Source organism: Mya arenaria, chromosome 11, assembly GCF_026914265.1.
Source record: "Mya arenaria isolate MELC-2E11 chromosome 11, ASM2691426v1".
Lineage (NCBI taxonomy): Eukaryota > Metazoa > Mollusca > Bivalvia > Myida > Myidae > Mya > Mya arenaria.
The window spans coordinates 34,861,440-34,883,354 of NC_069132.1; the positions used below are offsets into that span (position 1 = coordinate 34,861,440).

The following is a 21,915-nucleotide window of genomic DNA, read 5'->3' on the forward strand; positions in this document are numbered from 1 at the left end:
TTGATCATGATAAATCTTATGGTATGCATAGCATCATCACTCTGGTGAATGAGAATGCTTAAAATGAATATAAAGGGGTTGGAAATCATTAAAAAGAAGGTTTTTAGTACCTATACTCTGCTTTGGGCATAAATCTCTCATGCTCGAACAGAGCCCCCGCTAAATCTCAGGATTGAAAATTATCAGATGTTAAAAACCCCTTATCATTAACCATTCCTGGCTCCAAATTCTTGAAAAATCTTTAGTATTACAGGCTTAAATGTCTTATTTTATTAAGCCAATTTAATTACTTAAACTTTTGTATGAAATGAAAACTGAAAACGTTCATTTTAATTATCTTGAACATACTGTATTTTTATTTGAAATCTCAAAAATATTTCTGAGAATAAAACCTAAATTGTACCCAAGCAGAACCTGTGTGCTATGCTTGATCCTGTTACAAGGGCCTTGAGATATTTCAAGAAATTAGGGCCTGGGTACTTAGTACTTAAAAAGCGATGAAAACCAAAGAGGGGAATGAGCCAAGATCCTTCCAATCCAGAGTCTGACACTAACCACTCTGCCACTTCAACTGAGAATAAGGCTTTCGTTTCAAAGAATACATTTCTTTGTTATGACAAAATAATGTGTAAAGAAAATTCCTTACTACACATATATGATTTGGGTTAACATGAAAAATAAACAAAGATAAAATGGTAAAATAATCTAACTTTATTGAAAAAACACTTAAAAAGTAACATAATAATATTGCATTTAACACAAATGTAAACAAAATCCATTAACAAAAATGTTAAATTAAGCACAAGAATCATGGCAGTGACAAGGTATAAAAAAAATTAAACCAAAAGCCATAGGAGCAAATGCCAATGCTCGTCAATTTGTCCAAGCCCTTTGAGGCATAACTCAGCAAATATTTTAGTCAGAGTAATGGGACTTGCTTCATATATGCCTACAGGTGTACAGAGTTTCATTTCAATATCTTAAACAATTTTCAAGTTACAGCCAACGGGAAAATACTGTTGCCGATGACAACAAGAAAATAACACAACTAACGCAGACTAATACTTCAACTCCCTAAAAACAACAAAGAAAAGCTAAAAAATAAAAACAGTATCATTCGAGGCCACAAGTCTTGCCATACCTCAATTAAATGTCATATCAATTATACATATCTGATCATATTATCCGACTCTTGATAATGCTATCGATTATAATACACGAAACTTACGCTTTTCTTTTTTAAATTCATCAATGGTCAGAACATAGAGCAGCTATGTGAACATTGCACAGGGGGGAGAGAAGAACTGATGTCGTGTCATCTTAAGTCTGTCTCCTTCACTAAACCATTGTAGCATTCACAGACCACAAGATGAAAAAAATGCTGTAGCACCATTCAATTTCACAGCTTTTGATTTTTCACAACTTCAGTTTATTAACAAGTGAAATTAAACGCAAAATGCATTCAATTGCGTACGTATTCAATAATGAACTTTATTAAAATTCAAAAACAAAAACACGTTTTCACTAATCGGGAAATTTGTTAAAATAAATGCAAAGTGAAGATCTATTTAAAGTCAACATGTATAAAAAAAAATATATATGAAAATAAAAAGATGCTTATAAGTAAACTTGTTATTCTGACAAAATCCATCCCATCCTGTAAATAGGACATCAAGAAATCATCCACATGGATTTGCTGCTTTCTTTGAGGTAAATCTTCAACATAACCATTAATAGTAGCCAGTCTAAATCAGTCCCATCCTGTGGATAGAACATTGAGACATCGTCCACACAGAGTACCCGCTTTCTCAGCAGTAAATCTCCGACATCGCTCACACACGTACCTATCTGTGTCCTTCAGGATGATCACATACTTCTCCGGACACAGGTACCCATCTGTAAACATATTATATTTTTATGATATGGGTAAGGATAAAGAAATAAGAGCATTGCAATCATTGAAGAGCATTGCAATCAGATACCAATGCCTGAGCGCATTTACAGGCAATTATATTGGAATGTCGGATGAACAGGCCAAAAACCTCAAACTAGTGCTAGCCATCAACAAATTTCAACAAGCTCCGCTTTATTAAATCGAGAGTTTTGAGCAAGCCTGGAAAGCACTTTACCAGTACAGGCCTTGAGGGCTTGTGCTAATTTTGACCACTACATTTATTTTCAGTCGATATGGGAGCATATTTCAACTAAGGTTTGAGACAGAGTTATGGGACATGCTAAAAAGATGTGTAGTGTCCTAGTTAAATGTGTAGTTCATGCTGAAAACACAGATGCTAACAGCAATGACTTAAGGGCTAAGACAATAACTTCACATATTCCTTTGAGTAACAGGCGCTAGAAAATAAAAAAAGCTACATTAAACTCTAAATATTTTTATAACAAGAATCAAAGATTATGAATGCAATATTTAGTTTCAGTTTCTTTTGTTTGGAAGGTGATTCGTTAATTAATAACCATTCTAATAAGTGACCAAGGTAAGGAAAATACCTTTCATATGGACATTACAGATGCCGTTGACAAGTTGAATATTGTCTGGTATCACATTTAGAGGCTCGTCCGTCAGCGCGGTGCTAGCAGTTTGTAGGAGTTCACATAGAGGGGAGAAGCTAGACGTCTTCTCCTGCTGAAACTCCTGCAGTTGTAAAAACTGTATTTAATATAAAGATGAAAACATTACCAATCATAACCTATATAACAAGGATGCGGTAAATGAATGCAAATGCTATATAAACAATTTTTCTAGCCAGACAAGGATGCAGCAAATGGATGTTAATGCTTATTAACAAACAATTAAATAATAATAAAACAATTATTCTTTAAGCAGACAAGGATGAAGCAAACGGATAACAGTGCTTACTAACAAGTATTCTAACCAGACAAGGATGCTCCAGATCAAATGCTTGTAAACAATTATTTTAACCAGAGTAATGACCCTTGCAAAATATGCTTAATGATAGTTGGCCAAAGGCAACCACAACATCAAGGCTAAGACAATACCTAGATTTCTTCTTCTCGAAAAACAGACAACTTAATGCAGTTATCATTGCCTTACACTGAGTTGGGAATGGAGCAATTGGCTGGTGTAGATAAACACATCAAACTCAACTGATGGCTCGTCATTGATGATATCATGTAGATGGTCCCGGATGTCTAGAGCAGGCTGCATTATGTGCTCAATGTCCAGGTTGTTCCACTCTGTGGGTAAATTTAGCCACCTGGTCTGGAAGATGCTCCAAACGTCTAAATATACAAGCATTTACATGTACATACACATGTTGAGAAAAGCCCCCGTAATTTTAGTTGTCTTATAGAAACATGGTTCATATCACATATTGAGTAGTGTTCTGGACAAGATAAGTAACAAAGGGCAATAACTATGTAATTCTGAAACAGGGTTATGGTCCATGTAAACTTTACTTCCACTCATTGTGCTTTACCATTGTATAAAGTTTATCTGAATTTCAACACGTAGATTTCAAGTGATGCTCAGGACAAGAAAAATTGCAACAGACCGAGTAACCAACCAGAGGGTGAATCTTAATATACCGTCTTACACTTTGTTTGTCTGAGGTATAAGCACTAGAGTACCATACCCTGTTTGTGCCTTGCAGGAGGGAAATTGTGATAAAGGTCCTCAGCAAGGTGGGGTAACACAGGGGCTAGACAACGAGTAATCACATGCAGCACGTGCCACTGAGCGGTTAAGCTGGAAAGTCTCCCTGCACTGTCGGTGGTATCACAGTAACACCTGTGTACATGAAAAGAGTGGTATTACAGTAATGTAATTCACCTATATCAGCACATGGATTTTGTTTCCTAAGAAATGGTTTTTATAAACCGATTTGTTATATAAGTACAAATCTGTTATTTTTTGCTGTTTTACATGAAAGCTATCAATTTGTCTTGGATCGGAACTATTTGCTGGTCATCAGCGTGAACTGTTCCCCTCTCGCGCTATGACATCATGGAAATTTCCAAATTTTAGATTTAGACTGCGTGTCAATAACATTTTTAAATGTTTTTAACACTTAGTTTAATTAAAATAATGATCAGATATTTTCATTGTCATTTTGGTAACAGTCAAAGACTTGTTATCATTCACGGGCAACAGTTCAGATGTAATCCCCTCCACCTTAAACAACAGTTTTGACTGTTACCCAAAAAACCTTGAAATAACTGTAAACTGTTCTCCTATTTGGACTACCCATGTTAAGAATACTTGAAAAAATAAAAATATACCTGTCTTTGACTAGTGTGGAGTAGAACTTGGACACTTCATTTGTACAGAACTGTACAGTGGTCTGCAGCAGTTTGGAGTACTCATAGTTCTCATAGAAGCCATCCACCTGTTAAAGCCAAACACGCTGTTTATGCATAAAACACATAGATAGGCCAGGCCAAATTGATTCTATATTTAGTTTTACTAACTTACAAAATAAAATAAACCAAAATCTAAATAACTCAAGTAGATTTTCTAGAACTATGTTATTAAAATACGGTAACAATAACTTGAGTCAAGAAGGATTTTATATGCAGGGAAAGTTACATTGACCTGCATATGTAAAATAATTATGATGCTTTCTTTATGATTCACATTGATAGAATCTACTACAAAGGGCATTTCTGGTAATGGGAATAAGATTTGTATTTTTTATGACACTCTGTTTTTTTCCAACCAGGTAAATATGTTTTTAAATTGGACCCTGATGCTTAACATAGATTAAATTCGGTAGGGCCTTATCGTCCAGCCTGATAAATATCTGTGATTTTTCAGGCCAATCTTTTTTTAGAACTGCATACCAAAGGAATACATGGACATGAACTTTCAGTTGGCCTTGGTATCATAATCACCAGTGCAATAAAGAAAAGTTTATTGATAACTGGCAATAGTTTAAAAGGGCTGTCTCACGTTTGATTAAATAGTGAAAAAAAAAGAAAATTGTCGAAAACTGACATAAACTTGGCATCGATGTGTACAATGCATTGAAACTTACTAACTGAAGTACCACATAGTTTAGCAGTTATTTCGTATTTTTCCATTAAAAAAGATTACTGGGTATGTCTACCAGGTAGAATTCATTCCTTATGCGTGATTGGCTAGTCAGTGTTATCACGTGATATTACCGAGGCAGGTGTATAGCTTAATGATGTCACCCAATTAGAATAAGCCTTTGTAGCGCAGTGAGTAAGACGCTGGTCTTCAATTTTGGCAACGCGGGTTCGAACCCGGTCTCCGACACAATTTTTTTTTTTACATTTTGGTACTTTTTTTACAATTATGATATCAAAGCGTAACACATTCTATTAGATAATTGTCCTGAGATTTGTTACAGAAAAAAACTTTTTTTGGTGCCAATCTGTGACACAGTCCCTTTAAGCCCGGAATTATAAATATTCTGGTTTTCCCAAGCTAATCCTCCGGTACAAACAAAATTATACCGTTTTAATATACACACGTTACTTCGGAAACAATGGAGTCATTGGTCTGTAACATGAATTTCAATAGCTCGAAATTCACCATTTATTTGAACCGCCATGGGAAAACCCAGTTATGGAAATTCCGGGCTATATGTATTTGTTTGGCATTTTGTAGGTCTGTTCTGTCTGTAGTTGACAATTCAAAAGAAAAACCTGAAAGGGTTTTGAATATTTCACAATTCCAAATATCTTTCTTATATTTAAATTTCTTATCTACAATGCATACCACCCCAAATACCTTGCTGGCATACTGGTAAAGTCTGTATAGAAGTAGCTTGTCCTGGGGCCAGAGAGACCCATACTCTACCACGGGTCCATCATTCCGACAGCTTACATTTCCCAGTAGAAACCTCAATGTTCCCCGTAACTACAAAATACACATGACCAAATGTAGGGCAATTGACAAAACATCATATACAGATAGGTCATTTGGGCCAGTGACCTATCAATTCTTTTATTGATGGACTAAGCCATTGACTGACAACTGGTTCCCGGTTAAATATATTCAGCTTATTTCCAATTACACACAGGTATATGTGAATTTACCCCGTACAGTTCCTCTCGTATGTTATCCAGCGTGGTGGAGCCAATGTTACTGATACTCTGTAGGTTCGAGATTGCCGCCCACCAGCGCAAAACATCCGCCCCATACCCTGGCTCTTTCTTTTGGTCCTGTTGTAAATTACACTTAAATTAGATTTAGCTACTTATATGCATTTGCATGTGTTCAACATTATTTAAAAAAAATAAATATTCGCCTTATTTTTCTAAAAAAATCATGTTGTTCATTCAAATCAAATGAATTTCATACAAAAGGCTTTTAAGAGCTGCGGAGCATAGGCCAATCTCATGTGTTCTTGTTTCTTCAGGCAAACAAGGGCATGACTCAATCATTATTAAAGTCACAGCTATGCGCCTTCCTATAAATGTGCGTATTGTCTCGACAACATATGCACCAAATTGCATTTGAATCTCTTACATGTTTCTTTTAACTTAAGCAAAATGGTTTTGCACAATACCATGAAATCTTTAATTCTGAAAATTTGAATTGAGAGATTTGCTCTATATAAAACCACATTAAAGATACAATAACTAAATTTAAATAAAAACAATCTGTTAAATACACTACCTTTCCCCCATGTATGACTTTGTCTGGGTCAATTACATTTCCCAGTGACTTGGACATCTTTCTCCCCTCCTCATCCATTGTAAACCCATGGACAACCAGACTCCTGTGGAAAAAGGGGAGGTGACATATGTTAGCATCCAGAAAAAGAAGGTGTTGCAAGAAAAATCTCTGCACCAGGGACTGCTAAATAACAATGTCAAGAGTGTGATTTTGTACCGAGACAGAAAAAAATGCATACATGTACGAACTCACTTGTATGGTGCTCGGTCATGTAAAGCAACAGATGTAAGGAGAGAAGACTGGAACCAGCCACCAAACTGGTCGGTTCCCTCCATGTATACATCTGCCTGCTGGCCACGGGCTGGAATAAATAGTTGACATTAACCTGTATGATACTCTGTTCAGTTAAAGAAGATTGAAGACTGGAACCAGCCACCAAACTGGTCGGTTCCCTCCATGTATACATCTGCCTGCTGGCCACGGGCTGGAATAAATAGTTGACATTAACCTGTGTGATACTCTGTTCAGTTAAAGAAGATTGAAGACTGGAACCAGCCCCCAAACTGGTCGGTTCCCTCCATGATTACATCTGCCTGGTGGCCACGGGCTGGAATAAATAGTTGACATTAACCTGTTATGCCCTATTCAGTTACAGAAAAAAGAAAACTGGATTCAGCCCCCAAAATGGTCAGTTCCCTCAATGTATTCATCTGCCTGCTAGCTAGAGCCTGGAATAAATAGCTGACATTAACCTGTGTGGTGCCCTCATCACTCCAGTTAAAAACAAATGATGACTGGAACCAGCCCCTAAACTAGCCGGTTCCCTCAATCATCAATGTATACATCTGCCTGCTGGCCAGGGGCTAGAATAAATAGTTGACATTAACCTGTGTGGTGCCCTGTTCAGATATAGAAGAAAAGACTGGAACCAGCCCACAAACCGGTCAGTACCAACCATGTTTACAACTGCCTGTTAGCCATAGGCTGAAATAAATAAACCAGATATTGAGGTTGTCTCTGTCCGGCTCATACTATGTTCTACATTCTAGATGTTGATGTTCATGTTTATTCACTAAACAAACTAGAGCTGTCACAGGAGTGACGAATACCCCCAAATGCCGCCTGGACACAGGAATGGCAAACCATTCCTTTGAAAAGAGGCCATAACTCCAAGGTTACTGCACACTGCATCTTCTTTTATCATGCATGTATTGTTTTATTTAAATCTGTTGGGTAACTTAGATGATACACTGCTGACAAGAAAAACTAGCCTTTCATGAGTTATCGTCTGGAAACCGTTTTTCTATTTCTAGTAACAGTGACCTTGACCTCGGCCCAACCAGCCCCAATATCGAACTTGACCTGTATCTTCTGATGTTACACCTGTGTACCAAAAATTGTTCAAATCTGTCTAGCCTTTCATGAGTTATCGTCCGTAAACCGTTTTTTCTATTTTTGGTAACAGTGACCATGACCTTGGCCCCACCAGCCCCATATCGAACTTGCCCTGTATCTTCTGATGTTACACCTGTGTACCAAAAATTTTTCAAATCTGTCAAGCCTTTCATGATTTATCGTCTGGAAACCGTTTTTCTATTTTTAGTAACAGTGACCTTGACTATGGCCCCACCAGCCCCAATATTGAACTTGACCTGTATCTTCTGATGTTACACCTGTGTACCAAAAATTTTTCAAATCTGTCCAGCCTTTCATGAGTTATCGTCCGGAAACCGTTTTTCTATTTTTAGTAACAGTGACCTTGACCTTGGCCCAACCAGCCCCGAACTTGACCTGTATCTTCTGATGTTACACCTGTGTACCAAAAATTGTTCAAATCTGTCTAGCCTTTCATGAGTTATCGTCCGGAAACCATGAAAACCGACAGACCGACAGACAGACCGACAAGCTCACTCCTATATACCCCCTCAAACTTCGTTTGTGGGGGTATAATAAACAGCGTAACAAAACAATGATCACATACTGAGTGCAGTCGCTAATGAAGATCAATTGTCAAACCAGATATGGAGACTGTCTCTACTCCGTTTATAGTCAGTTGTACATGTATATATTAGTTGCTATGCATGACACCAGTTGATATATCATTCATGGACCCAAACAACAAATATCACGTACCAAGAACAGCTGCCCACGAGGATCCGCTGTCAAACCAGATATCGAGGATGTCCCCACCTTTCTCAAAGTTGCCACACTCGCCATGGCCTCCCTACAAGTTAAACACACATGTAAGACTCCCTCAAAGTTGCCACACTCGCCATGGCCTCCCTACAAGTTAAACACACATGTAAGAATCTCTCAAAGTTGCCACACTCGCCATGGCCTCCCTACAAGTTAAACACTCATGTAAGACTCTCTCAAAGCTGCCACACTCGCCATGGCCTCCCTACAAGTTAAACACACTTGTAAGAATCTCTCAAAGTTGCCACACTCGCCATGGCCTCCCTACAAGTGAAACACTCATGTAAGACTCCCTCAAAGTTGCCACACTTGCCATGGCCTCCCTACAAGTTAAACACACATGCAAGAATCTCTCAAAGTTGTCACACTCGCCATGGCCTCCCTACAAGTTAAACACACATGTAAGACTCTCTCAAAGTCGCCACACTCGCCATGGCCTCCCTACAAGTTAAACACTCATGTAAGACTCTCTCGAAGTTGCCACACTCGCCATGGCCTCCCTACAAGTGAAACACACATGTAAGACTCTCTCAAAGTTGCCACACTCGCCATGGCCTCCCTGCAAGTTAAACACACATGTAAGACTCTCTCAAAGTTGCCACACTCGCCATGGCCTCCCTACAAGTTAAACACACATGCAAGACTCCCTCAAAGTTGCCACACTCGCCATGGCCTCCCTACAAGTGAAACACTCATGTAAGACTCTCTCAAAGTTGCCACACTCGCCATGGCCTCCATACAAGTGAAAGACTCCCTCAAAGTTGCCACACTTGCCATGGCCTCCCTTCAAGTTAAACACTCATGTAAGACTCTCTCAAAGTTGCCACACTTGCCATGGCCTCCCTGCAAGTTAAACACACATGCAAGAATCTCTCAAAGTTGCCACACCCGCCATGGCCTCCCTACAAGTTAAACACACATGTAGGACTCCAGAGAGCTACATTAAGGTGTCTGATGTACAATTATTTGGATGCCTAGAGATGCCATAGTATTTTAGTATCATTTGAAAGTGTTTGATGTTTAGTGAAAGTATATGTATAAATAATACCAGAAGAAAAAAGTACAAACAAGCTTTTCAGTCTTAAAAATTGATTGCAAAATAGGTCTTTTCACACCCCAATTCAGTTGAAATAAAGAAAACAAATCGGAAAAACTTTAATTTCAATGGTTTTTCGGTCATTTTAATAACATATAAGTAATCAGAAATCAATAAAAATTGTATTGGGTCACCGCCAAATATTTGACCCTTTGGTGGAAATAATAATGAGAGCACCAAAATGTAAGCAAACTATCATTTGCTTTTGCAGTCAGTCAAGGAGCATAACCATATCATAAAATATTTAAGACAGACTAATGGGACTTTCTGCACATGTAGTCATTGTGTGTACCCGGTATGTATTCATAAACTAATTTTGAATGTCGACCACACCAATGAAATGATTTTAACTCAACTGTTTTCTGGAACAGACAAGCTAAAAATGACAAGATCTGTGAAGGAAAAATGCTTTTTTCCCACAATCGTTTGTTGAACAATAGATAGCAATTCAGTTATGAATATCATGTTATGAATTTTAAATCTTAGCAAGTTGAACTTCACTTAATATAATGCAAATTAAATTGTACAGTAAACATAGTATGAGCATACCTGGTCAAGAAGCAACTGTGGTAAGAGTTCTTCATGAGGCAGAGACCACCAAATACCAGACCCTTGTTTTGCTATCAGCTCACCGATATGGGATATTATGGCTCTGGAAAGTAAAACAAAGTGTATGTATAGACGGTATGATTTCGTATAAAAGGACCTTTAAACATTATTGTCTGTGGTAAAAGCAGAACCATACTTTATAAACATAACATCAATACATACTAGTGCAGACGTCGGACAGTCCGACATGTCCGGTATATTTCAATTTTGACCGACGAAAGTTTTGTTTTGGTCGGTCACAATTTCCGGTGAAAAATTAAAATCAGCACCGTTTAATTTTCGGAAAATTTACTTTCAGTTTCTAAATAAATGTTCAGAGTTATTTTTATATCATGATTATTCAGCGTGTTAATCCGTGTTTCACTATTTGTAAACCCCGTTTCGACATGTTTCCGTAAAAGCCGATAAAACGCGTAAGGTTCCGATTTCAGCTGGTACTCTTATACTTTTATTTTACGGAAATGTTCGGAAATTACAAAATTCCGTATGTAGTGGTTCCCGGCAATCGTGTTAATTTAAATATGATGATTAATATACCGAGCTGACTTTCTCTCTGCTCTGTTTAACATTGTCAATAACGAGAACTCTACTTTCGTTTTTGCATAAATGTTGTGCCTGAGTTTGACTTGTAGTACAATTCGTTACATTTTATAACCCTATTGTATCTTTAATTTAAAGATGAATTAAAAGAGTAAGATCTAGCTGTTTCATGGGTAGACGAACCAGATATGAGTTTATTTTAGGAGGCATTTTAGGGAAGAAAAAAATTATGACATTTATAAGATCCGAATATTGATTTTTTTACATTATGTTTGGCTTTTTTTTGTAATTTATTATAGTACTGTAGGACAAATCTAACCAAAAAGATCTAAACCTGTTATAATGGGGAATTACAAAACTTATTTAAAAAAGAGGCTTAAAATCAAGGTTTAGGCTGATGTTACTGAATACTGTTTGTAACATTGCGACAGGTAAAAATTTGGTGCGACAGGTAAACTTTCAGTGTTTACCTGTCGCAATGTCCTGTGAAGAAGAAAAAGTTTTCGCGTTGTCTGCTAGTGATACTACCCCCTTAGCAATCCAATGTCTAATGGTAAAACACCCCAGGATAGTGAACATTGATTATTTACAGGTGTCTTTGGTTAAAGCAGTACTATACTTTAATACCATTACATCAATACATTCTACCCCATTGGCGATCCGTGGTCTAATTGTAAGGCATTTGACTGTCCACCCAAGGTAGTGAACATTGATTTATTTACATGCCTTTGGTCAAAACAGAAACCATTATTAAATACCATAACATCCATACAAACCAGATCTGTTGAAGACAACTGACCGTCCATCAGAGGGTTGCAGGTTCAATCCCTTGCCACACCATTCAGAAATATTAACCGTCTTTTTGGAGGAAGGTTCAAAGGGGTCCCATTTGACATTGCTATACACAGACACATGTTTAAGAATGAGAGTGACATTATGTCAGTGCACTTTCACCAACCACCTAACACAACCCTTATACTCTCACTGAGGCCGAAGACCTTAGATTGACTGATGATGTCATAAAAATGTACACCTGCATCCCAAAATTAGACTAAAAATCTTTTACACCCACCTATCCACTAGAGGTTCATGCGTGTGTCTGTTATAGAATACAGGGATAGGCACACCCCAAACACGCTGTCTGGAGATGCACCAGTATGTACGGGCCCCCAGCATAGACTCCATCCGTGCCTCCAGGTGGGAGGGAACTACCTTCACTGACTTCAAACACTTCTGTGGAGACAAAAACAGAAAATGATGAGTCATTTTTTAAACTTGTTTCTGTTTTCCATTATCATCATCAAATTTTAAAACCTTGTGGACATCATGGAACATATCCAATATCCCCATCCTTAGACATCCCTCAGTAATTCCATTTAATCTATTGGGTAATTTATGTTACAGTCCAACCACAACACTCATTATTTACTCATAAAACTAAGTTAAATCTAAGGTGTTTATTGAATGTGTTCTCAGAACAGCTCATTAGCCCCAAAAAACAGCATAAAACACACAAAAGAGCAGAAAATGCACAGTAAAAGCATTCTTTTTTATGAAGTTAAAACTCTCTCAAGTTTTTATGTATTTCAGTTTCATCATATCACATGCAGATTTTCAGCAAAAAATAAGACAAAAACGAACTGTACTGATTTTACATCATTGAGAACTTAAAGATCAAAATATCAGAATTAATTTGAATCAGGTGTCTTCATGAACATGCACGATTCAGTCACAAAACATTCATCTAAACAAACCATGGCTTTGTCATGAAGTGCCCGTGTGTCTATGAACCACTGCCGACTGGTGCGGATGATCACAGGTAGTTTTGTTCGCCAGTCGTAAGGGTAACTATGAGTGAAAGGCTCTCTATGAAGCAGGCTTGTCCCAAGGCACTCTAACACTAAAATGACAAGAAGAGATAAATGGACAAGAAATCATCCAAACCTGATATACGGAATGTTTCACATTTTGTAACATTAACTTTTTGAAAGATACAAATTGTTAATAACATGATTTAATAAATTAAACTGAAAACAGTCTTGCAGCTAATACAATATATTAACATTTAAAATTATTGAAAAAAGAACTTGTCTTTGTTACTTCATATTAACAAACTAATATTACTGCTTGCACCATGTTTGATAAGGTTTCCTTGGTTGTTGTCTATAATTCATTAACTCCCATATCTGAATGATAACAAGAAGGCGGAGCTCAACTGCGGTATAACTATCATGTGGATAAATTACAACGCTTTTCACTTATACACATGCTGGTTAATGAATGTTGTCCTTTGACAACAAAACATTTCTTAACCAAATACCCTTTTGGGTGCAATTATGCTTAATACCACTTTGCAGTTGTGCACCCTGACTGGCTTCCCTGCAAGCTGGGAACCAGAAGAAACAGTTGAGGTCAAAAGGTGATAGGTCAAGTTACATAATACCATAATACCAGACAGTATCCAACCAATCAATGACATACCTGTGTTCTCAGTTGCCTCCCCCTGCACTGGCTTCCCTTCCAGCTTGGAACCAGCAGACTCTGTATAGCAACTGTTGTCATCCACCAGCACACGCTGAATGAGAATAGAGGCATTTATACAACAATCATTCATCTCAGACAGGGATTTTTTACTCCATATAGCAGAGGTGTTAATAGGTGTTTTGACCTCTGAAAACTTCTCTGAAACCATGCAGTTCCAACTTTATTTTTTGAACCACAATCTTTGGTGAGAGGTGGACATCTATTGAAACCATGTTACCATAACAGTTAAGACCGTACTGAAAGGATGACAATATTAGCAAAAACCTTACTGGTCTCTGATTGAAGGTGGGGGATGTACGTTACTTTATGATGCCCTTAAGAGTATCAGTCTTGTTAGCTTGTAGTATATGACAGACAGACAGAATTTAACCATGGTTTAAGCTACTCTTGTTCTTTGGTGTACATAAGTGTATAATACTTTCACATGGAGCCCGGTTTTACATCAAATTCTGCAGATGGTTAGTATTTTTAGTGGTAAGGTGCAGGTCCTGGGTTGACAGTTAAGTGTCTTACCACTAGACCACGGTTGTGCTACAACTGATTGATTACAACTTACAACATCTATATCATGCTGTTTAGCCAGGTGGAAGTCATCATGGCCATGTGATGGGGCTGTATGGACCAATCCCGTGCCTTTATTTGCAGTCACATGACCTCCTGGCAGAAACGGCAGCTCCTCATTGGTCAATGGGTGCATGTAGGTGGCACCTTCCAGGTCACTTCCTGAATGGGAACAAACTGAGTATGAGAATAAACCTGAGCAGTTTTGAAGCAAAGAGACATATGCAAGTATCAGTACGATTTCCTTTTGACCTTCACCTAATATCAAAAGTAACAATTATCTTATCAAAGAAAGAAGGTTGGTTCAATGAACAAAAACATATTGATTTTAAGCAACAGCATCTCACCTTGTACTTTTTCAATCAATTTAAAATCCTTTCCAGTAATGGTTGCTAGTTTTTCAGCAAAGCTGTCTTCACAAATGTACACATCTGACGTACCAGTCTCTTTAAGTAAAACATAGCTGAAATATGTGTGTAAAACTGATGAAAAAGAGCAAAATTATTTCAAAACTTGGTGTTAAAGCAACTAAAGGTATACATCTAAATAAAATTGTTCATAAATCTTCTAGTTTTCAAAACGCAGTCATTTTAATAACTTCAATCTTTTAAATAAATGATTCAATGTTGATTGTTATGAGGCACAAAGTATATCACAAGAATGAAACCAAAATGATGTGTGTAACAACAACTTACTTTATGTTTTCTCCATAAGCTAGAGCCTGGTTAGCTGGTAAGGTCCATGGCGTTGTAGTCCATATGACAGCATACACATTATTATCTATTCAAACAAAAATGATTATTCAAATAAACACATGTTTTTTGTTTACATGCATTCATGCAAAATGGCCGACCAGTATGCTATTGGTCAGTGACCTTATATCATTGTTAGAATATGAATTGTTTCCTCACTCCTCAACATGTCTACATCTTGTACGGTATATCAAAAAATGTTCAATAACCTCAGTTATGACCAAATTTTGTTATGTAGATGGTACCTTTTCCAACATTTTGTGTTTACATATTTATAAAGCTTTTAGAATTTGGGCAGCGTCGGCACCGGTTTACATTCTTTATACTTCATGTATGTCATGGAAGATGCACTGAGAAAATCTCGTTTCAATGAATATGCATGAAGCAGGGGAGACAACTCTTTTTCCAATGAATTCAAATGTTACAACTGAATATTCTTCAATAACCCATTAGTGTCAATAGCTGCCAAGCTGTCTTGACTGCAGTCATAAACTGTTGTACTGAAAAGGCAGACCTGTTTCAATTTCAGTTTTCGCTAGAACTATATCAACGTAAAATTGTTACAAGGTTAAATCAGTATTGATCAAAGTTAGTTATTGGTACTAACCTGTACTAAGCAATGGAGGTTTTCTGACTAGAGGCAGGCGAACATACACAGATGTGCTAACATGTTTCTCATTGTATTCCAACTCTGACTCGGCTAGCGCAGTTCTGAAATATGCCGGAGCATCAGTAAACTGCAGTAATCTGCTTTCATTGATGAACATCAATACCTGCCTAGACTTGTGGCAGCTTTACTTTCTGAGTTGAATTCATGCATTTAATTGATGAGGATAGTTTTAAGCAAATCATAACTTATGATCGTAAATATTAATCAAGTCTTTGATCGTAAATATTAATCAAGCCTTTGTTTAATTTATTGGCAAAAACATCAAATGACCAGTATCTAGATATATTTCATATAAATTGTTTTTTTGTGTGACTCACAACAAACTACTGCAGCTTTTTTATATGTTACATTAGCCTGTTTCATTAAAGAATTTAGTCAAAGAGTGCAATTATGATATCAAAGTGTCATATTTTGGTTAATTTTTTTATATATTTATAAGAGCTATACTTGGACACTAGTAAAGAAAACATCGTTGAGGAAATGAAAACCCCCACCAAGTTGCCATCTTGGATGTTCCTACAGATATAAGATTTATGAAGTTACGACTAATTACCTTTAATGAAATGGGGCTTCAGGAATCTTTAAGATCTATACTTAACACACTGACATACCTAGAGGATGGTGACCAATAAACTGGCATTACATCTTGATAAATATAACCCTGAAATGGTACCAAATAATCAACAATTTATTAGTAATACATCATATGAAAAGCTTCAGATCTTTGAGTTGTTTGACTGAGTAACAATCCTAATTAAGAATCTGATCAATTTGATAACTAAACATCTTTCCTTAGACTACAAACACCACATGCACTAAAAATCTGAAAAATGGCACCAATATTGGGTTTATTTTCTGGAACACATGCGGCCACTTTATTTTTTTTAAACATCAAAGCGAAGTCATCTTCATTGAAAACATCAAAGATCTATTTAAATTAAAGGTAAATCTAAATTCTAACACTGAACAAAATGAAGATAAGTACTTTCTCATGTAGTCTTGAAAATATGTCAATCTGTGCTGCCTCGTATTGTGGGTTGAAAGTGAAGTAAGGTTTATCCCAATCAGCCATTACGCCCCAACGCTTGAATCCTTCCATCTGCACTTCAATAGCACTCTCAGCAAACTTCTGTGCTGAAATTTTAGAATATATACACATGATTAAAGCTGCATGATATTAAATGAATATTTTTGTGTTAAAAAGTTCTTATACAAGAAAAAGTGAGTGTATTAAAACCATTTGCTTAAACTTTTCTGACCAAAAGATGTCCGTCAAACATTATGTCACCTGAGCATTAATAATAGTTGCAACAAGTTTTTCAGGAATGTGAGGACAAGTAATTAGAGATTTGACATGTGGAGGAAGTTTTCGTAAGACTGTTATTATGGACATGAGAGTGGTTTAGCGACTAGCGGTAAAGGTGTTCAAATCCCACCAAAGAGGTTCTCATGACGTCCCAAAACAGATATCATTAATGGTTTCTTATCTTCTTTAACATTTGATAACAATTAAGCTTAAAGAAATTAAGTATAAACTAAACTGACGAGTAATGGAGGGTACAGTGTGCCCTGATGGGCAATGATATCAGTACAGGCATCTTTTCACTATACCATGTATTAAAGTGCCACTCTTATTCAAAATCAATATATAAACATGTATAACAAACATCAATTTTGACTGATAAACCTTACTTACTAAATAATGCATTTATGGAAAATATTAATAACTGATAACAAGATTGTAACTGTGTATTTAATAGCAGAAAGTGCAAAAATGGTAAATGCTAAAAGATTTACTGTGGTCTACTATAGTCTACTATAGTCTTATGAGGTAGAAATATTGTGTTTAATGCTCATTTCTTTCAAATTAAACTCGTAATCCTTTATAAGAACCTTTGGTTTCGACATTTCTTCATCCTTTTTGGAATATCAAAACATTATAATTATTTATGGTTAATCTTATTTGGGAGTAAGAGTGCATATTTAATATTGAGTCTGAATAACACCCACAATAATGAAAAACCTGCCCTAATTTGCATTCATAGTTGAACTGCAGTGGTAACTGTTAGTTCAGGGAGGGTATTCAACTCCATTCAGTGTCAGCCCAGAGAACCTGCCATTACTTGTCTTCATCGTTGAAATACAGTAGTACACCATTAGTTAAGGGAGTATAATCATCTGCACATCAGAACAATAAAATCAAGTATTGTTCTAGGTACTTTATGAAGAAGCTTTATCTCAGGGAAAATTATTGCTAATTTAATTGAACTGGAAATGAAATTTCTAGGAATTGTTACATGTCAAAATTTGGAATTCTTCATGATTTTTACGAAATTTTGCCATAAGAGAATGGGTTGGAAATTTCTGACGAATGTGATGTCTTAAAAAAGACCTGATTATGGCCACAATAGGGCCTATTTTAACACATAAAAACATCCGGACACTTTATTTACCTTCATCTCTGATCTGTAAGGGGGTGAGTTTAAGGTGAGCCTTCCCCTGTAGAGCTTTGAGCTCAATGGGCAGACCATGGCAGTCCCAGCCAGGGACATAGTGAACTCTGTGGCCCCGCATCACATGGTAACGGTTGACAATGTCCTTCAGGACCTGAAGAAACAACAATGCTTGAATATCAAATTGTACCATATTGGAGAGTGTTTCCTTCATTTCTGTTTAATAATACATTCAAGGGGTACAATATAGATTACACTTGATGCACTATTATGTTAAACTCTTTTATTTTTGATAAAATAAAGGATAAAAAAAAAGCATGCGATATGTGTACAGATAAAAAGTGGTATACATATATATAGCAAACTTAGGAAAAAAATCGTCGAATTCAACCACCCCCATCGCCAAATCATCCTTTTGGGTACTTCATCATCATAAACATTCATGTCAAATTTATTGGCAATTTTGTAATGCTTAGTACTCCAGCCTGGACGAGGTAAAGTCCTATCAACAGTACTCATTTCAACTAAGTGTGACCTTGCCCTTTAATGTACAGATCTGGGTCTTGTGCATGACACACCCCCTCATCATATTGAACCTTAATGGCATTTTTATTTTAAATCCAATCATGCATGGCAAAGATAAAGGATGTACACACTTACGCACGCACATACACAGAACCACAATTGTAAAAGCTATGTCAAGTTCACTACAAACCACTTCAGCAAAAATCATTGAAAGTTCACATCTGTGATGACTAGGGGCCAGGTATTAGGAAAAAGTATATCCAAACTTTAAAAGAAAAATAACCATTTTCTTATTTTCCCAACTTTGGAACTTATAACAGTAATTTTCCCAAAAGCAAAATCAGTAAAATTATTTCCCCCCAAAAAATAAATGCAACTATCAATATCTTATTTTATTATAGCTGTTCCATTAACATGTCCATGGTAAATTTACTGTTAACAACTCTGAAACATCATTAATGGCACTTGAAAATAACTTAATAGTGTAATCAATAATTACACTTCACAACAAATGCAAACTTATCAGTATTTTCTGGGGATTTTAAATGCATTTTAACATTTATTGTCATATTTATATGATGACAAGTAAAACACTTCAATGCAACAGTTAAATGCAAATAAATCAACACAATATTTTTGTTATATAATATATATTGTTCAAAGTGAGGTTCAAAAATAAAACTGAATGTTTTTCAAATGTTTTTTCTTTAAATACACAAAAAGTTATACACAAACATTGATATACATGTTACCGTAATAAGAAAATATTAAAGACATGCTCACCTTGTTAAGAGCATGGCCAACATGGGGTTTGCCATTGGCATATGGAGGCCCATCATGCAAGATAAACTCAGGACCTCTGTTATGGCGTCTCTGCCATTCATACAAACTTCCAAATCTACACAGCTAAAAGGAAGATTGAGAAACAAAGGTAATAACATTATTGATTGTGTGGGATTGCATAATGTCAAATCAGATGCCCAAATGGATAAATTGTAAAAAATGTATCATGCTGTTCTCTCATAAGCTATTAAAATACAACAATTGATGATGATGGAGTTGATGATGAATATGATGATGATGATGATGATGATGATGATGATGATGGAGTTGATGATGATGATGATGATAAATATGATGATGATGATGATGATGATGATGATGATGATGATGATATTTAGTTTGTTTGTTTCAAACACATGTAGGTCAACAGGGCATATCACATATTAGTCTAAAATAATAGACGTGTTATACGGGATTCTTCCAATCCCTAACGTCTAAACGGGAATGTGCAAAAAACGGGGGTGTTTTAAAAATATTGAAATTGTTTAAAGGGAAGTATTTTATGGTTGAAATTGATCATAAAGAGTTATATTCATATTTTACCATGTAAGTGAAATGTTATTTTGCACTAAACAAGCATTTTATGCATTAAAACAAGTTGTTTACCTTTCCAATAAAACGAAAGCTGACTGACACAGACAACAATTATGCGAAGGGGAACAACTCGATACAATCGTAATAGCTCGGCCTCCTCCGACAAAGCTTCGAGATAGACCTCGTTATACAATCGTAACAACTCGGCCATGGCCGAAATGTTCCGAGTGATTTAAAACTGTGCCCTAAAGCCTTGCAGGTGCCCTTCATGTATATATCGTTATGTTTTGACAGAATGAAATGAAAAAAAGCCGTCAAACTCATAATTATAAGTTGGATATTTATTTTTTTGTGTACGGAACTAATATAAAATAACATTATCTGGTTATATTTCTTGTTTTTATGATATTTTATAGACGCTATATGCTTTAACCCGGAATCCTGATCGGAACAACTACCCACTTTTGATACTAAACAATTTGTACGTGAAGGATTTGCCATATCAAAAATCTAAAAAAATCCGTCAACGTACAATTATTTGGACTAATCACATATAAACTGATGATGATGTTGGTAATTATAAATGTGTCCCCAGTTTTGACAAAGCAACATCTTCACAAGTTACTTAAACTGCTCAATATCTTAATTTAGTTAAAAAAATGGGGTTAATCTCGTTAAAGAAATTTTGACAAAAATGGAGACATTTTGACTGAAGATATGAAGTTTTTATCTAAATATGTTTGATTGTAAATCACAGAGAATTGCTATTATTTATATATCTATCTATATATTCAATATATCTATCTATTCAATCACAGATCTATATGTTAATAGTAATTTATCTCTATATTGTTTCTCCCACAGAGGCAGGTGTGTTATTATGACACACCCTATGACCCCCCCCCCCCCCATGAAAAATAAATAAATCCCAGGTTTAATAATAATGGTGGGGGAACTGTAGCAAGTTATAACTAACAATTTTAAAGCAAATATTATAGAAAAGCAGTTTCAAAAAACATGAGGGTGTGTGGTCATTTGGGTGTGTCATAACAACCATCTCTGCCCCTGTGGTTGCTCCTATTGATGTATCCCGGAACAACCTATTTTCGACCACAACCTATTTTCGACCGCCTCCTGAAAATGTGTAAAACACTTCTATTTTGCGTCACTTCCGGTAAAAATAAGCTCCAATTGTTAACCATAACAGTAGAACTGTCAGAAAACTTCATTTGAAAAAGAATGGGAATGGAAGTGTTAAAAAAACTTCAGTTATACTTGAAACAACACCAATTTGTCATTTTTAATTAATGCCAAATTAGACCCTTCGTTTAAAATGATTTCACATGTAAAATACTTCTTTAAAATCGTGTTGTTTTGGTTTGCCAGATCTTATTTTTTTTGTTTTTTGAAAGATGAATGATTGCTTTAAATGGTACACACAAACATTTATTTTTTATTATCACTTATTTATGATTAAATTGTAAATAATCCTTAGGCGGCCGAAAACCCGTTGTTCCGGGATATATTTCCTTGCAGAGACAATGACATCCAATGGCAGTTCAAAAACTAATTCAATTTATTGATTGGCAAAACTTATTCACAGACCGATTGGAGTTCTTTTTCTCTCGTTGATGCATCCTTCAATGATATTGGGAACTGAGTTTTGGGCAAATTCAGCGTCCTTGTGTACTTTTTAGATTTTTTCCCTGCACCAGACTTTCCTGTAAAGAGTCTGCGTCCGTGCAACATATAAATATTACGAGCAGACGGATGAATAAAATCAAACGCAAGTGCTGAAAACATACTGAGACCTATTTTCATATTAAAATATGGTATCTTGTCAAAATTCATGATTTGGAGTGGGCGCAGACATCTTGGGCATGCTACAATTATTTATCGAATGCTGTACTTCGATCGTCCATTATGCTATGTGGCAGTCAACGATTTCCATATTTATTGTCGTCAAC

The 21,915-nt window shown here is 36.1% G+C and overlaps 1 protein-coding gene across 1 annotated transcript; it reads right to left on the reverse strand.

Moving 5' to 3' along the window:
* Positions 1–696: 696 nt before the first annotated feature.
* Positions 697–21,820, reverse strand: LOC128207577 (isoleucine--tRNA ligase, mitochondrial-like). Its single transcript, XM_052910605.1, has 23 exons — positions 21,554–21,820; positions 19,355–19,477; positions 18,047–18,200; positions 16,579–16,727; positions 16,205–16,254; positions 15,531–15,634; positions 14,867–14,951; positions 14,519–14,634; positions 14,167–14,333; positions 13,548–13,641; positions 12,821–12,966; positions 12,139–12,299; positions 10,467–10,569; positions 8,759–8,849; positions 6,878–6,986; positions 6,626–6,728; positions 6,043–6,168; positions 5,735–5,863; positions 4,258–4,364; positions 3,612–3,766; positions 3,071–3,258; positions 2,506–2,650; positions 697–1,896 (listed from the first exon to the last, which is right to left on the reverse strand). The coding sequence occupies exons 1-23, from the start codon at positions 21,797–21,799 to the stop codon at positions 1,751–1,753; spliced, it is 2,997 nt and encodes a 998-aa protein (XP_052766565.1). The 5' UTR covers positions 21,800–21,820; the 3' UTR covers positions 697–1,750.
* Positions 21,821–21,915: the final 95 nt, after the last annotated feature.